This window comes from Heterocephalus glaber, unplaced genomic scaffold, assembly GCF_053883595.1.
Source record: "Heterocephalus glaber isolate CG9 unplaced genomic scaffold, H.glaber_assembly_v1.0 deba00001649, whole genome shotgun sequence".
NCBI classification, from domain to species: Eukaryota; Metazoa; Chordata; class Mammalia; order Rodentia; family Bathyergidae; genus Heterocephalus; species Heterocephalus glaber.
This window is the reverse complement of record NW_028258401.1, coordinates 186,650-202,245: the sequence shown is the minus strand read 5'-3', so window position 1 is coordinate 202,245 and position 15,596 is coordinate 186,650. Positions and strand designations below refer to the sequence as shown.

Sequence of the window (15,596 nt, the reverse complement as noted above, 5' to 3'; positions counted from 1 at the left end):
CGCATTCTGTCTTTGTTTTTCACGTTTTGTTGTTTTGAGGCAGGGTCTCACTATGTAGCCCAGGCTGGCCTTGAGCTCCCAGCCATCCTCCTGCCTCAGCCTCCCGAGTACTGGGATCACAGGTGTGCTCCACCATGCCTGGCCATTCAAGTCCTCTTAATAGTTCTGCTAAAAGCCTACACCTGCAGTTCTTCCATTTGGCTCCTCTGCTCTGACACGAGAGCCCTGCTGGTGGGTGGGCAGGTGTGCAAGGAGAAGAAGCACAACATAGGCCTGTGATGCAGTCTCTGGTTCTTGTGAGCCTGAGCCCAGGGCTGTCACCTTCCCAGGGGTGTTTCAGTGTCCCTGCCTGCTCTGTTCACTGTGCCCAGTGCCCTGAGTTGCCCTCTGGGACACCTGAAATATTAGCAAGCACGAATTCTCTAGCACTCTGACGGAGTGCTCATGTGCTCCAACGGAAGTAGAGGAGGCCCCATGCCCGTCCTCTGATCCGTCGTAGATATTTCCATGCCAGAGAAGCCCAGGGTCTGTGATGGGGACAGGGAGCTACTCACTACCTGACTGCACATTTGTGAATTTGCTTGCAGAGATTCCAGAACAGGAGGAGGATGGAAAAGAACAGCTGTTGCTGGTCCCCAGGTAACTAACTGGATAGTCAGGGCTGGGACTTGCGTGGGGACCAGAGGAGGTGGGTCCCCGAGGGAGCAGACCAGGAGGTCCAAAGTGCCCAGATTTCCCATGTGGAGAGGTAAACTGAAAATGGTACTTGGGGTTCATTCTGCCAAGTCAGGGGGGACACCTTTCTCTCAAGGTGTGCGGTGTCCCCGTGGAACTCGTTTGTACCCAAGTGGACCTAACCGGCCTCTGTTGGGTGGAGAAGTTGAGGCTGAGCTGTGGATCTGGCTCTGTGTGGGTGTCCTTAGCGTGTTGGCAGGGATTTTGTACTGAGGAACCTAAGAAGATCAAAATATGTGTCATTTCTTGCATCTGTGGAAAGAGGCCTAGACTGCACAAGGTCTTAGGACTCTGATATCTCCATGGCAGTGACTGAAACAGGTAGAGAAGTCACACAATTTGTAGGGAAGGTGGAGCCCTGCTGTGGTCTCTGGGTGTGCTGAGGGTCGTGGTTGTGTCACAAGGGGTGTGGGGACTCTGTCCTCATCAGCCTGTTGTCCAGCCCGTGTGCTGTGCATCTCCTCCTGTCTCCTGCCCTCCTGGGAGGTGACTCTGTCTTTGAAGTTTTCATCCTCTACCTTCTGTGACCACTCCCTCATGTCTGTCTCGACCACCTTGGAATCTTGTGCCCATCTCACTTGGTTTTACTGTGTTCTTTATCCCAACAGTGTGAGTGCAGAGGGCCTGCAGCGGGAGGAGGAAGAAGACCATTTGACTCCCTCTGGCCGGTCTGAGCCTGGTGAGACCCAGCAGCCTCCCTGCACCACTGCTGCTCTGGTAGATGAGGTAGAGGCCCCTTCTCCAGGCACCTCCGGTGAGTCCCGCATTATTAAGGAAACCACACTCACCTCACCCATTTCTGGTGGCCCCAGTGCAAACTCAGGGCAGCAGACACAGAGGGGACAGGCAGGCGAGGACGTAACAGACTCACAGCAGCGAGGTTACCGCTCCTGGCGGGCTTTGTTCATCTGCACAGGTTCGCTTTTTCCAGCTGGAGCAGCTGGTGTCTCCCACAGTGCTCTGGTAATTGTTGCTCCTGAATGCTGTGCTTTGGCCTTCAGTTATGTACAAATACATCGCTCCACTTGAGTCATTCACGGGAGATGTTCTTATGGTTCCTTGACACCCAGCCACCATCTTTGTCTCTTATAGCTGTCCTCTGCATGAAAGGTGTCAGTTCCCTGCCAGGGTGTAGACAACCATGACTGTGCCTGACCGTATTCCCAGGGGTGCTGCTGAGCCTTGCCACTCTCGCCTCCTTGGATGCAAGCGTCGTCTTCTCTCAGCAGCCCCTGGGATCTCTCCCCCTCGAGGCTCTGTAGAGCTGTCCATCAACACAGGCTCAGCCAACAGTCTCCACAGTCCCCGTGCAACCCTGAAGCTCAGGCCTAGGACCTGCAACCCCTGCCACTATACAAGGAACCCGTGTCCTGGGGAGCACCAGGGACCTTTCTTTGAAGAGTTTGTATATTTCACATCAGTCTCATCCCAGGGTCTCCACTCGACTGCACATGGAGAGTTCCTGATTAGCCTTGTGGCTCTAGGATCACCAGAGGCAGTTAGGCGGGTCCTAGGATGTCTGTGGGAAGAGGCTAGCTGAGCTGTGTCCCAGCATTCAAAGCAGGAGCCTGACTTGCTGACCTGTAGCTGTCTGTCCCGTGGCTCAGGAAACAAGCCCTGTTACTTCTCGTAGAAAACGTCCTATGCCTCCTTCGGTGTTGCTCTCAGACTGTTCCGTTTCCTTAGAGAATATTGACAGCCGTGGGCTTGCAGGGTGTGAGCAGGGATGGTATGATGTGACCATCCCCGTCTGACTTTATTTACAGAAAATCAAAATCACCCTGAGGACGAGGATGCCCAGGAGCGAGAATCGCCCAGGTAACTGAGCGTGGAGGACCAGTGATGGTAACCAAGGTGACATGGAGATTTCCTGTGTAGATCCCAGGGAAATCAGATCTCCTGAGCACACTTATTTCACCCAATCAGGCAGCCACCGAGTCTGTGTTTAAACCATGCCGCTAACCTTGTTTCCTTTTCTTGTATGGACTATTTATTTTACTAGTTTTTTGGTAATCCGAATAGAATCCAGGAGAGCTATCATGACCGTGGGTTTCAGTATTCACGCACACGTGCCCACTTGTTCCCTCGAGGATTAAACTCAGAGAGGGATGCAGAACTGCCCTCTGCATATGAGGCCTTGGCTCATTGTCAGGTTTTTCACAGGCAGGAAACTGTGGAGCTAAGGAAACAGGGCAGACATGAGGGGCAGGTGTAGATATGCTCAGGAATCCACACTATGCCAGATCATTTATGCACTGGTCTCAAACAGGCGTGAGCTTTCCATTGGAAGGGCCCCCTCAGATGTGCTCAGAGGAGTCCCGGGCACAGTCCTGTGCCTGAACAGTCAGCCCATTTACACTCTGCTGGTTTCCCTGCTTCTTGTCATTCTTGACCATGCCTGAAAGCTGAGTGCTAATTGCAAGTTTTGCCATCTCTTCTCTGCTGGGCATTTCAGGGTTTTAATTGAAGATCTGGCCTTCAATTTGGAGCCTGTGGAGCAGTTTAAGAAATGGAGGGACATAATCCTCTACCTTCGAATGAGTCTGAAGGACGTGCTGACCCCAGATGGACCTGTGAGCCACCAGGAACAACATGCAGAGTGGCGCAGGCTGGCCAAGAGCCTCACCCTCCAGCTCAGCCCAGGTGAGGTGGCCGTGGGCCCTGGTCAACACTGGCCTTCTCCAAGGCACCCAGCTGTGGGAGACCCCAGCAGACAGGCCATCTCTACATCGCTTCCCTTACTGTCTACGTTTTCCTGGTAGTCTCGGCTCATCAGGATGCCGTCATGGAGGAACACATGGGGGGAGGAACACATGGGGTGGAGGCCACACAATTCCCCCCTCACTGTCCTCCCCGATAGAATGGGGCTCCTGACACCAACAGCCTTCCTCGCCATCCTCACAGGGAGGGGAGATGGGGCGGCGGGTTAGGTTCCTCACAATCTGGGCTGAGGGCAGTTTTCTCTCAGGTGTCCTCATGCTGACTTTATTGTGACTGAGGGGTTCTGGATCCTTGCATGATTTTCGTTTGCTCATGTGTCTACAAGGGGCTCAGTGTTGTTACACTGGAGTTGTAGCATTCGAGTAGGGAATCTCTGTGAGTGTCCTTTCAGAGGGCTGTTGTCACCCTGAAAAGTTTCACTAAGGATTGGATGTCACAGAATGTGGTCTGGGACATTGGGTAACATTGGGAGAATGGCCACTACATACATGTTAAGAGGATGACGGGGCGTGCAAGGAAGTTACCAGGGTGTGGGCATTGTAGGGTAGGCTTGTATCTCCTTTCCTTAGTGAAAGGAGGCAGAGGGATGTGAGAGCCATGGTGAGCTAGAGATCCATTTACCCTGCGCTCCAGCTGTGTGACAGGAGCAAGGAGTATCCAGTGCTGACCAAGATCCAAGTGAACTTGACCCAGGAACACTCATAGCTCATCAAGATAATCATCCCTGGATGGGCATGTTGTGCATGGAGGAGCAGCCTGCACCCCAGATTGTTTCTGCTGAGGTGACACAGGTCATTCAGTGCAGTTCCCTGTGTCCCTCTGAAAACACTTCGCGCTCATTTGTGTCCTCACAGTCAGGTGGGTGGGGTGGGCATGGGGGAAGTGGCACCATGGAGTGACTGTCTGCACCTTTCTGAATTTGCTTGCAGAGCAGCACTGCAATGGGGATGAGGAGGAAGAAACAGAGTCCCCGGACTCCAGGTAACTGAGCGTGGTCAGGGCTGTAAGCCAGTGTGACGGGAGAGGGGTTGTGTGAAAGCCAAGACCTGGGGTCGGGAGTGGCCACAGGTTTCAGTCAGGGTGAGAAAAGCCTGCCGATGGCCATGGTGTCACTCACCCAGCCAAAGGCACCATGGCCTTCACCAAGGCCCTGTGTGACCTCTGGGGATTTGGAGAGGGCATCCGTGCAGGGAGAACTAAGCAGTCTGGGGCTGTTATTGTCCTTAAAGAAGCCTGGGAGAGGTTAAAGTGAGGATAGCATGCACATCGGCTCTGAACTGTTGCTCTGAGTGCATGGAGAGTTGAGACACAGCAAGGAAAGTTGTGGATCCCCCGACAGAAAGCTATTTCTTGTCTCAACATTGCTAAGAAAAGGCTCAGAAGGCCCAGGTTCTCCTGCAGTCTCCACCACTGGAGCCTGTATTCACGGGACCCTGTTCACAAGATTGGGCCCTGCTGTGGTTCCCACTGCATGCTCCCCGTCCTGACTGCACCTCAGAGGGAAGCTGGCTCTCTCCCCTCATCAGCTGCTCATCTGGACAGTGCCCTGAGCAGAGGCACCTCTCTCTTCCCTGTGTCCTTTTCTCTTTCTGTCTCTCTCTCTCTCCCTGTGTATCTCACATTCTTACAGTACGAGAGCAATGCCTGAGTCAGAGGGGAGCAGTTTCCTTCTGTCTTTTAATTTTTTCATTTTTGGTACGGGGAATTGAACTCAGGTCCTTGTGCTTGTGCAGCAGGCAGCGAAACCACTGAGCTAAATCCCTGGCCCTTTTTTTTTTTTCCCTTCCTTTTTTGAAAAATTTTATTTAAAAAACCTTTAGTGCAATATTAAAAAGCAATACAGCCAGCGGGAGCAACGACTGAGAGAAAGGGGAGGGCAGACAAGACCCAGGACCTCACCCAGCTGTTCCCCAATCCTCCTGTGGCTGGGGGCCAGGGGCAGCAGGCATGGGTAGTGGGGGAGGGAGGAGACCACCCACCAAAATGAATGAGCAGAACAAAACATTTATATAGGAAACATCTGGCTGAAAATGATTTTGGGGAAGCCAAATTTTTTTTTTTTCTTTCCCAAAAATGTCCTTGGGTTGGGAGGGGGTCGGCCTCCTGGAGTCCCACCCTGTACTCCACTGTTGGGGAGCAGAGGATATGCAGGGGGCAGGTGTGTGTGTGAGAGACAAAGGGATCTCCCTCTCCCTCTGGAGAGGCGCCCCTCGCTGGAATCTGTCACCAGGGCCCCAGGTGCCCTAGGCAGCTCCTGGACTCTCCAGGGCTTGGGTGAGATGGGAGTTGGAATGGACCTCGGGAGGGCAATGCCTGGCACTCAGCCTAGAAAACCATCAGGGTCATCATCTTCAAAGTGGCCTTGCTGAAGCACCTTGATGTGGTGCTCGTAGATTTTGAGGGCTGGGCCCAGGCGGATGGAAAGGCCGGTCAGCACGTCTGTGCCCTGCATGAGCAGCAAGGATTTGCCGTCAATCTCCTGCTCCTGGAAGGCAGTGGCCTGCTCAGGGAAGCAGGCCTCAGTGGAGTACTCTACCACGTCCATCACTGTCCACTCCACCGGGTCTGCTGGCTTCTCCTTGCGCCTGGGAGGACAGCCAAAAGGGGTCCCATCGGCCCCAGGGAGGGCTGGCTTTCCTGGGGGCAAAGCAGGGGACTGGGAAATCTGGCCCAGTGGCAGCAGAGGCCGGTCTTCCTTCCTTACTCATGGCTGCCATGGAGAACACCTGGCGGGTACCACTCCCCGGTGCCGGTCCCCGCCCTTCGTCCTGCCCCGAGAGGGGTCCACAGGGTATCCACTCCTTGACCCTCGCCTTAGCGCTCGGAGGGGCACGTTCACCATTAAGCTGGAGGTGCTGGGCACCTGCAGGACGGTCACTCTCTGGCACTTCTGAGCCCTCGGACATCGTCTTTGTCATCTTCATCCTCTTCTTTCTCAAGCAGTCACTCTTCTCCTTTCGCTCCGCGACGCGCGGGGGCTGGCGGCCTGCAGGGCCCGTCCCCGCGGGGGGGCGCGAGCGCTCCCAGGCGAGTGCGCTCCAGGCGGCCCGCCGCCGCCTCCAACAGCTCTTGCACGCGGCCGCGGCTCAGGCGCCCGCTTGCGCTGCCCCCGAGGTAGCACACGACTTCCCGCAGGCTCGCGGGCCGTGCCGGCCACCCCCCCCCCCCTCCGGTGGCGGTGGCGGCGTTGGTGGCGGCGGCGGCGGCTGCTGCTGGGTCAGCGCTGGCAGCGGTGGCGGCGCGGGTGTGGGCGGCGATAGGGCCGGGGGCCCAGCCATGCTTCTCCCCCCTCCCCGGCCGGCTGTACCCTGCGCGCTGCTTCCCTCCCAGTGCTGCCTCTCTCCCAGTGCGGCGCCCCGTTCTCGCGCCGCTGCCCGACGCCTCCCCCCGGGGGCGCAGCGCCTCTGCGGAGCTGCGGCAACGCTGCTGTTTCTTTGCAAAACAAAAAGAGCCAGAAAGAGAAAAAACAGTGAGAGAGAAAGAAAAGAGAGAGGAAAATATGCACGCACACACTCACTCGCACCCACGGCCCGCTGGTGCTGGGCGGGCGTGCGCGGGCCGGGGTGCCTGCCTGCCCTCTGCCGCCCGCCACCCGCCTTTTTCCCTCCCTCTCCCGCTTTTAAGGTGGAGCTCAGGTCTGCCCGCCCCGCCCTCTTCTCCCGGGCTCAGGCCCGCCCGCCCCGCCCTCTTCTCCCGGGCTCAGGCCCGCCCGCCCCGCCCTCTTCTCCCGGGCTCAGCCCTGCCCGCCCCGCCCTCTTCCCTCGTGCTCAGCCCCGTCCGACCCGCCCCAGCCCCGCCCCAGCCCCAGCCCCGCCCCAGCCCCAGCCCCAGCCCCAGCCCCAGCCCCTGCCCCAGCCCCAGCCCCGCCACCCCCCTCCCCCGCCCTTTTGTAATTCAATTTTTTTTCTTTTTTGAAACTAATGTGTTTTTGTTTTTTGTTGTTTTTTTTTTACTACTATAAATTTTTTTCCCCTATTAACTTCATTGGTACATTTTCCGTATGAAATACAATTACATTCATCATTGGGATCTTGTACCATTACATGAGTCTCTTGGTTCTTATTTTTTTCCCCTTCCCTTGCCCTCCCTTCACCCCCTCCACCCTTCCCTATTTGCAAAGACCTTGTTTCCATTTTTTTCCTCTTATATTTTTTCTTTTCCCTTCCCCTATCCCTCCCAATTCCCCTGCTCTTTTAGACCTTTCCTGTTACACGATATCAGTTATACATTTTTTAAATTACAGTATTAAGATTTAGGAGACATTACCACAGATTTTACAGAATTTAAAAGGATATAGAAAGCATATTACAAAAATCTTTTTTGAAATAATTTTGACAGCTTCTAAGAAGTAACTTACAAGACAAATTAATGAAACTAACTGTGGAGGAAATATAAAATTTGAATAGCACCTATTAAAGAAAGCATATTCCTAGTTTGAAAACCTACCTATATGACAACAGCAGGCTTATAAACATTTTAACTGATAAATTATATCAAACATTTAAAGCAGAAAAAAGAAGGAACACTTCTCCCTCCATTTTTGGAACTCAACATTGTGCTAATCCTAAAACTGGATAAAGATAATAGAAGAAAAAAGTATGAACATAGAAATTTTTTTACCAAAACAAATTATTGGAAGTCAGATCTGGCAGGACGTAGAAAGTGGTTTTGTTATAGGGATGGCAGTGTTGGTTCAGCATTGGAAGATCCACCCCCAAAAGTCATCATTTTAACAGAGGAAAGGAGAAAACCATATGATCCTGTCACTAGTTGGAGAAAGAATATTGGACTAAATTCTACAGCTGTTCATGGTAAAAGCTATCAGGAGACTAGCAGTAGAACAGAACCTTCTCAACAGATCAAAGACATGTACTCCATACTTCCAACAAAAACTACTTCTATGAATGGAGAAGATACAATGCTTTCTCTCTAAAGTGGGGAACAAGGGCATATATGCCTACTCTTCATCTGTCCATTAGACTTTGAAACATAGGTCTAAACCAAAATAGTCTTGGCAATAAAATGACACAACTAGGATAGGATTGGCACAGCAGAAGCAAAATCTTTAGATGAAATGATCATCTACAGAGAAAATACTAAGAAATCTCTAGGAGCCCCTAGACCTTGTACTTGAATTTAGCAGGATTAGAAAACACAAGTTATATATAAAAATTCAGGTCTGTGTATACTTGCTATAAATGAAGAGCTGAATATTGAAATTTAAAAGTTATGTAGGAGTACAAAGGACCCAGAAAAGCCAAAACCAAAAACAGTGTTGGAAGACGTTTAGCACCCAATTTTAAGACTTCTTCTAAAGCTGCAGTAATCAAGGCAGTGTTGGTGTAAGGAAAGACATATAGATCATTGGAATAAAACAGAATCTAGAAATAGAACCACACATATATGGTCCACTGAGTTTTGAAAGATTATTTAACATTACCATTTTATAGAATATAAACTTAATTCAAGAGCTGAGGAAGAGAGTGTTTTCAGCAAACGGTACTAGAAAACCTGGTATCCAAATATAAAAAATTAACCTCAACACTTTTTTTCCATACATGAAAATAACTTGAAGGGATCTATGAACCTAAATAAGAAAGCCTAAAACTGTAAAACTTTAAGAAGGAATTATAAGGGAAAATATTTATGAATTCAGGGTAGGCAAGAACTACCTAGGATACAAAAAACATGATGTATAAAAGAAAAAATTTGATAAATGAGATTCCATCAAAATTTAGAACTTTAAATGACATCGTTAAAATGAGTAGTCCTTAAACAGACCATATTTACAATGCATATAACCCATGACCAGAATACATAAAGAATTCTTAGAGCTCATTAATAGACAACCCAATTAAAATGTAGACATAAGAAGATGATAAATAGCCAGTATAGCACAAGGAAAAGTGTGCAACACTAGAATCAGAAAAATACTAATCAGAATAATAAGATTGAATTATACACTCATTAGGGAGATGAAGTCAAAAGTTTTAAGAGCCTTGTCATGACTTTTTCTTTTTGTTGGATTCTCCCTCTTTGCATTTAATTTGTCACACCCAATGGATTCATTCTGCTGGGTTTCCTGGGGTTGTGATCCTCATTGTCTTTTCCTAAGTTACTGTCTAAAATTTTTTGGAGTGCCGGTTTTGTATTCATGAAGTTCCTGAGATGCTCTTTATCATGAAAGTATTTTATTTCTCCATCAATTTTGAAAGAGATTTTTGCAGGGTACATCCATCTGGGTTGGAGGCTGTTTTCCTTTATTGCTTGAAATACATCACTCCAAGCTCTTCTTGCCTTGAGGGTTTGCATTGGGAAGTCTGCTGTGATTCTGATGGGCTTTCCTTTGTATATGATTTGTTTCTTTTCTCTCACTGCTTGTAGGATTTTGTTCTTCTGTTGGGTTTCTGGAATCCTAACTATTATATGCCTATGTGTAGATTTTTTTTGATTAAGGCTAGCTGGAGTCCCATATGCCTCACTTATCTGTATGTCAAGTTGTTTTCCCCTGCTTGGGAAATTTTCTGCCATCACTTCTGTGAAGAGTTTTTTTATGTCATCTGCACTCTCTCCTGTTTCTTCATTGACTCACATCAGTCTTACGTTATTCTTCTTTGCATCATCTAGCAGCTGCTGGATTGATTTCTCATATTCCCTTACAATTTGATAGCAGTTTTTCTTTTCCTCCTCACTAATTGCAATCTTATCTTCTATATGTGAAATTCTGTCCTCACATTGGTTCATTCTGCTGCGCAGACTTTTGATGGAGTTTTTAATCTCTTGGAAATCTGTTTGTATCTGTTTTATGGATTCCATTTGTTTCCTATGTTGGGATTCCATCATATTCCTCAGATCCTCTATTTTTTTATCTGTGTCCTCTCTAGATTTATTAATCATGTCTTGCACCATGAGCAAAATCTTTTCTGTTATCTGAGTAATTATTTCTGATTTCATTTTTCCCAGACCCTCTTTTGTTGCCAGTTCAGAGAGTCCAGGTGGTTGAGTATGAGAGTGTTCCATCTCGTTTCCCTTTGGGGTTTGTTGTAGGTGATCTGGAAGTCTGTTTTTGAGGCTTGTTTATGTGTCTTCTCATTTCCATGGGGGGGGGTGCTCCTGGCGCCCACGCAGCTCACCTTCTGTGCCCTAGGAGCTTGGGATGGCAGCGGGGCAGCTTCCTTCTGGGTGCTGGGACCAGCTCAGCTTCTCTGTCCTAGGAGCTTGGGATGGAGGCAGGGAGCTTCCTTCCAGGTGCTGGGACTGGCTGAGCTTCTCTCCAGATTTTCTGTTCATTACTTTTTTATTCAGTTTCTTAAATCCTGCACTCTGGCAACCTGGCCTCCGTAGCCCGATTCAAAGTGCCGCCACTTGAGGAGTCTGATATACTACTATAAATTTTGATGAAATAGAACTCAAATAATTTCAAGTTCACTATACCAGGAAAAAAGTTGTAATTAGTTAACACTGCTCGTTTTCTGAGACCACAAAAGTCTCTGATCATAATTTGTACAGCAATAGTCTAGCCTTTCTCTTTCTTTCTCTTTTTCCTTCTTTGGACAAGGTCTTGCTATGTCTGTGGTTTTTTTTTGGTACCGGGGATGGAACTTGGGACCTGAGCATACCTAAGCTCCCAGCCAGGTGACCACAAAGTATGTGTCCAAAGTGTGGTGCTTCCTTTGCTTGCGTGCCTTGTCTGGCATACTGCTGTTGTCACTTTCTTTAGTTAGATAGCCAGGATGGGGGAGAACTACAAATGATCATGGCTTTCAGAATTCACACACACACACGCCACTTGTCCCTCAAGGATTAAACTCAGCGATGCAGAGCTGATCTCTACATGTGGGGCCTTGGCTCATTGTCAAGTTTGTCACAGGCAGAAAATTATGTCCATGAGGAACAAACTACAGCAGGCATCACTTGTAGGTGTGGAGTGGCTCAGGAATTGGCTGGCCTTGTGTGGGACCCCACGACACAGCTTATGCAGGGTTCACCAAATGTGGCAGGATTCCACTGGAAGGGCTGCCCTGGGGTGTACTCAGAGAACTCCCTGTCACAGTCCTGTCACCTCACCATCACCCCATTTACTCTCTGCTGGGTGCCCTCTTTCCCTTAGGACCTGCTGTGTCATCATTTCCTGAGCATGCCTGAAAGCTGAGTTCTCATTATAAATCTCACCGTCTCTCCTCCCTTACAAATTTCAGTTCTGCAATGGAACTTCTGCCCCACATGTTGACAAACTTAGGGAAAACTTTCTGGAATTGGAAGGATAATCATCTTCTTCCTCCGTTGCAGCATCAGGGACCTGCTGTCCCGGGATGACCCTGTGAGACAGGGGCAGAGCCACCGAGACCATACTGAGTGGCACAAGATGGCTGAGCGCCTCACCCTCCAGCTCTGCCCAGGTGAGGTGACCACCAGGCCTGGCCAGCCCTGGGCCTTTCCAAGGCACCCAGCTCTTGGAAGACATCTTGGGCAAGCCGCCTTTACATCAGTTCTCCTACTGTCTACATATTTCTTCAAGTGTGGGCACATGGGGCTGCCTCGGGGCAGGAGCAAGCAAAAACACAGGGCGGGAAGCCACATGATTCCCGTCTCCTCTTCCTCCCTGACAGGACTGGGCTCCTGGAGAACAGCATCACCCAGCATGCTCACGGGAAGGGGGGCCGTAGGGGGGAGGTGTGTTAGATTCCTCAAAGCCTGGGCTGCAGGCAAGAGTTTCCCAGGTGTGCTTAGTGTGCTGGAAGAGAGAGTCATGGATTGTTCTGGATTGCTCCCCTTTCCTTCCTTCCTTCCTTCCTTCCTTCCTTCCTTCCTTCCTTCCTTCCTTCTTTCCTTCCTTTCTTCCTTCCTTCCTATCTTTCTTTTCTTTCTTTCTTTCTCTTTTTTTTTTCTTTTGCATTTTTAGAGCAAGGGTGACTGTTCCCTTTAGGGCCAGTCCTCTCTAGGCACTGCCATTCAAGGATCCCCAGGCACAAAAAAGGTAACATCTCCCTCATGCACACAATGTCTCCCTCTCTGCCTGAGTCACTCGGTGATGGCAGCCACAGGCAGGGACAACAGAAATGGGTGCTGTGGGAACTCAGCAAAGGGAGAAGCGCAGCTGTGTGTCGTGAAACTTCTCCTTTCAGCTTCCCCACAGGCGGACTGGCCACAAGGGCTTCCCAGCCAAGCATTGGAGGTGCTGGTGGACTCATATTTCCCTGGGAACAACTATGTGGGAACACAGCCTGGTCAGTGCCTTCACTGAGTCTCAGTAACATTCTCTTTGCTTGAGCAAGACCTCTTGACAAAACTGAAAGGAGGAAAGCTTTATTTTGACCCACAATTTGTAGGGGTTTTGATCGACACTTGGCTGGTTCTGAGGCAAGATAGTGTGGTAAGGAAGAAAGCGTTCATGGCATGGCAGGCAAGAATCAGCAAAGGCTAGAGGCAGGAGGACGGGCGTCACTATTTCTGGGCCGTGCGCCCACAGGGACCCAGTCCTCCCACTAGGCTTCACCTCCCAGCATCACACCCAGACATAAACCCATCCATGGACTAGCCCTGGTATCACAGGCCCGATCCAGTCACTTCCCACATGCATGGCCTCTGAGCACAGAAGGCTTTGGGGGGACATCTAGATGTAAGCCGTAATGGTCAGCATGTGTGTGCATGCAGCACTGTGCTCCGATGACCTCCACTCTCTCGTGCAGATGCCCAGGAGAGGGGTAGCTGGGTCCAGTGGAAGACTCTTCTGAGTTTTTTGAGGCATATCCACGCTCATTTCCAATGCAGTGGTACGAGTTGGTATTCTCCCAAGCAAAGCAGAACGGTCCTTTTGCCAGACAAGCTCTCAAGCACTTGTTCTCCCTGGTAGACATTCTGACTGGAATAAGACAGACTCCGGTGTTCTTTCAATTGGTATTTCCTGTCATGTGCCTATTAACCATTTTTCCTGGCTTTGCCGGGGAAGTGTTGGTTGCAGTTGTCCAGTTAGTGCCGTGAGTGAAGCTGGAGGAAAGGTGTGAAGCCCAGAGGTCAGGTATGTCCCACAGTGGCCACGGCAGGACGTTTTATATTTCACATCCGATGTGTTTGAGTACTTTTTCTCAAAATTCTTGCCTCTGTCTGAGGCACTGGCTGGGAAAAATGTCTTTCCCACTTGATAGGTCTCTCCCTCGTCCTCTTGGTGGTTGCCTGTACTTTGTGGAAGGTTTATGATCAGATAAAATCCCACTTGTAGATTGTCAGAATTGTATATACAGTGGGCATTCTGCTGAGGATGTCCGTGCCCAGGCTTTGTGTTCAAGAGTATGTTTTCATTCCTGGATCTATGGTCCAGTGGGATTTACTTTTGGGAGAGGGTGAGAGAGATGGGCAGAGTTGGTCCTGTGCATGTGGACCACCAGTTTTCCCAGCGCCCTTTTTCCGTGGCCTGTGTTTTCTCCAGCCTAGGTTATTGGCTCCTTTGCCCAAGATGCAGTGTCTGAGGGTTTTGGGGGTTGTTTCTGCACCCTCTATTCTGTTCCCTACGTCCAGCTGTCTGTGTGCGTGCATTGGTACCATTGTGTCTCTCGTGGTCTGCCCAGGGACGGAAGTGAGGAAGTCTTCCCGTTCCTTAGGAGACAGTCTGAGTCTCCCGAGCATGTTCCCCCGGGTGTCCTGTTGTCTCACTGAGAGAGCCATTCATTCACTTCCGTTGGCCACCAGGGTTTTGTACTGGGTCTTGAGGTGAGTTCAGGTCATGACTGTTGTATGTGTGCGTGTGTTTGTTTGTGTTTGCAGGACCTGAGTCCACCTGGAAGCAAGAGGAAGTGGCGTGGGAGTCCGTTTCTGCCTGGTGAGTGTGAGGGTCACGGGCTATGGAGGCAGAGGTGGCCTGTGAGATCTCAGGTGCAGGGAAAAGCGGGAAGTGGTCAGTTTCCCTACTTGATCTATTCTGCCAAGCTGGAAGTGAACTCTTTTCAGAGTTTGTTTTTGTCTTGGATCGCACCTCCCCTTACTTTGCAGGATTGGTCACCTGGAGTCCCCGTCGCCCACAGTGAACTACACTCGGGTTTCCCTGCACTCAGGGCAAGGCAGCTCAACACTCTCCTGTGGGAGGCCGTTGAGAGAGGAGACACTCCCCCTCTTTGTGCAGTTTGGCCTCAGTTTGGTGGTGGGGATTCCACAGCACAAATTGGCCCCAAACCAAACAGCAAACCCTGCGTGACTGCAGTATGGAAAGGACAGGCTGGGCAGACCCTGGATCACTGGGCTTCAGCAGGTCCTCAGGTCCCTTTGTTCCCCGGTGCCCTGCAAGTAACACGGAGCCCAGTGCTCTGATGTTGGAGCACCTGGATGCTTCTCAGTGTATGTGCCACACACCTGCTCACACTGAGCTGTGTGTACCCCTCCAGGCCCTTTACGGAAATCTTTTGAGTAGGGACCCTGGGAATTTGCCGATGTGTGCAGGCTGCTGGGCCTCTCCTGGGATCCTCCTGCCACGGAACTCCACTGCTCCAGAATGTCCCCTGTGTGTCCTGTGGCCTCTCTTTAGGGGTCCAGGGCGGACCAGGGGATAGCTGTGAAGGCCAGTCCTTCCTGGTTACCATGCTGTTCTCCTTACAGGTACCTGGAGGGCGGAGACAGTGCCGCCAATTACCTGGCACACAGTGTAGATGAAAGTTATTCGACCTTTTCCACATGGTGCAACGTCTCAACGTTCCCCGAGCCTGCCTGGAGTCCGGGCTTCCCCGGTGAGGAGCACTGGGTTCCCTCTTTGCTGGGTGAGGCCAGTTGAGTGTGCCACCTGGGGAGATAGTCAGGCTCATTCTCTTTCCTCGTTAGTGTGTGTCTGCAGCATAGGAGGATGACATGACCCTTGGGGATTTGGAGCATGTCCGTACCCCATCTGGATCCTTTGTACTCTCCCGGACCCACCACCACGCCCTCCCGTCCTGGTCCTTGGGCCTCCCTTGCCGCTTCGGACTCTACCTCCCTATTTCCAGGCGTCTGTCTTTTCTTTGGCTGTCGAAACTCTTTTTCCTTTGGGTGTGTCCTGTTGGAGATCCCCCCTGTCATATTTCCACCTCCGACGTTCATTGTTTGACTTCTAATTATGACCTCAATAGCCATCCACCTTGCCATCAGTGCCTGCAGTTTATCTTTGGTCATGGTTCAGC

General features: G+C 50.6%; 1 protein-coding gene and 1 pseudogene across 1 annotated transcript in view; one reads left to right on the top strand and one right to left on the bottom strand.

The window, feature by feature from the left end:
- The window catches only part of LOC147822368 (uncharacterized), a 105,238-nt gene that overhangs the window by 32,033 nt on the left and 57,609 nt on the right, over positions 1 to 15,596 (top strand). The window contains exons 10-18 of the mRNA XM_087196989.1: positions 588 to 639; positions 1,344 to 1,489; positions 2,502 to 2,553; positions 3,191 to 3,378; positions 4,386 to 4,437; positions 11,746 to 11,855; positions 12,582 to 12,683; positions 14,218 to 14,272; positions 15,043 to 15,170. Of these exons, the coding sequence (XP_087053115.1) occupies positions 588 to 639; positions 1,344 to 1,489; positions 2,502 to 2,553; positions 3,191 to 3,378; positions 4,386 to 4,437; positions 11,746 to 11,855; positions 12,582 to 12,683; positions 14,218 to 14,272; positions 15,043 to 15,170 (885 nt within the window). The remainder of the gene's footprint in view (positions 1 to 587; positions 640 to 1,343; positions 1,490 to 2,501; positions 2,554 to 3,190; positions 3,379 to 4,385; positions 4,438 to 11,745; positions 11,856 to 12,581; positions 12,684 to 14,217; positions 14,273 to 15,042; positions 15,171 to 15,596) is intronic.
- LOC147822369 (sterile alpha motif domain-containing protein 1 pseudogene) lies at positions 3,472 to 7,035 on the bottom strand (annotated as a pseudogene).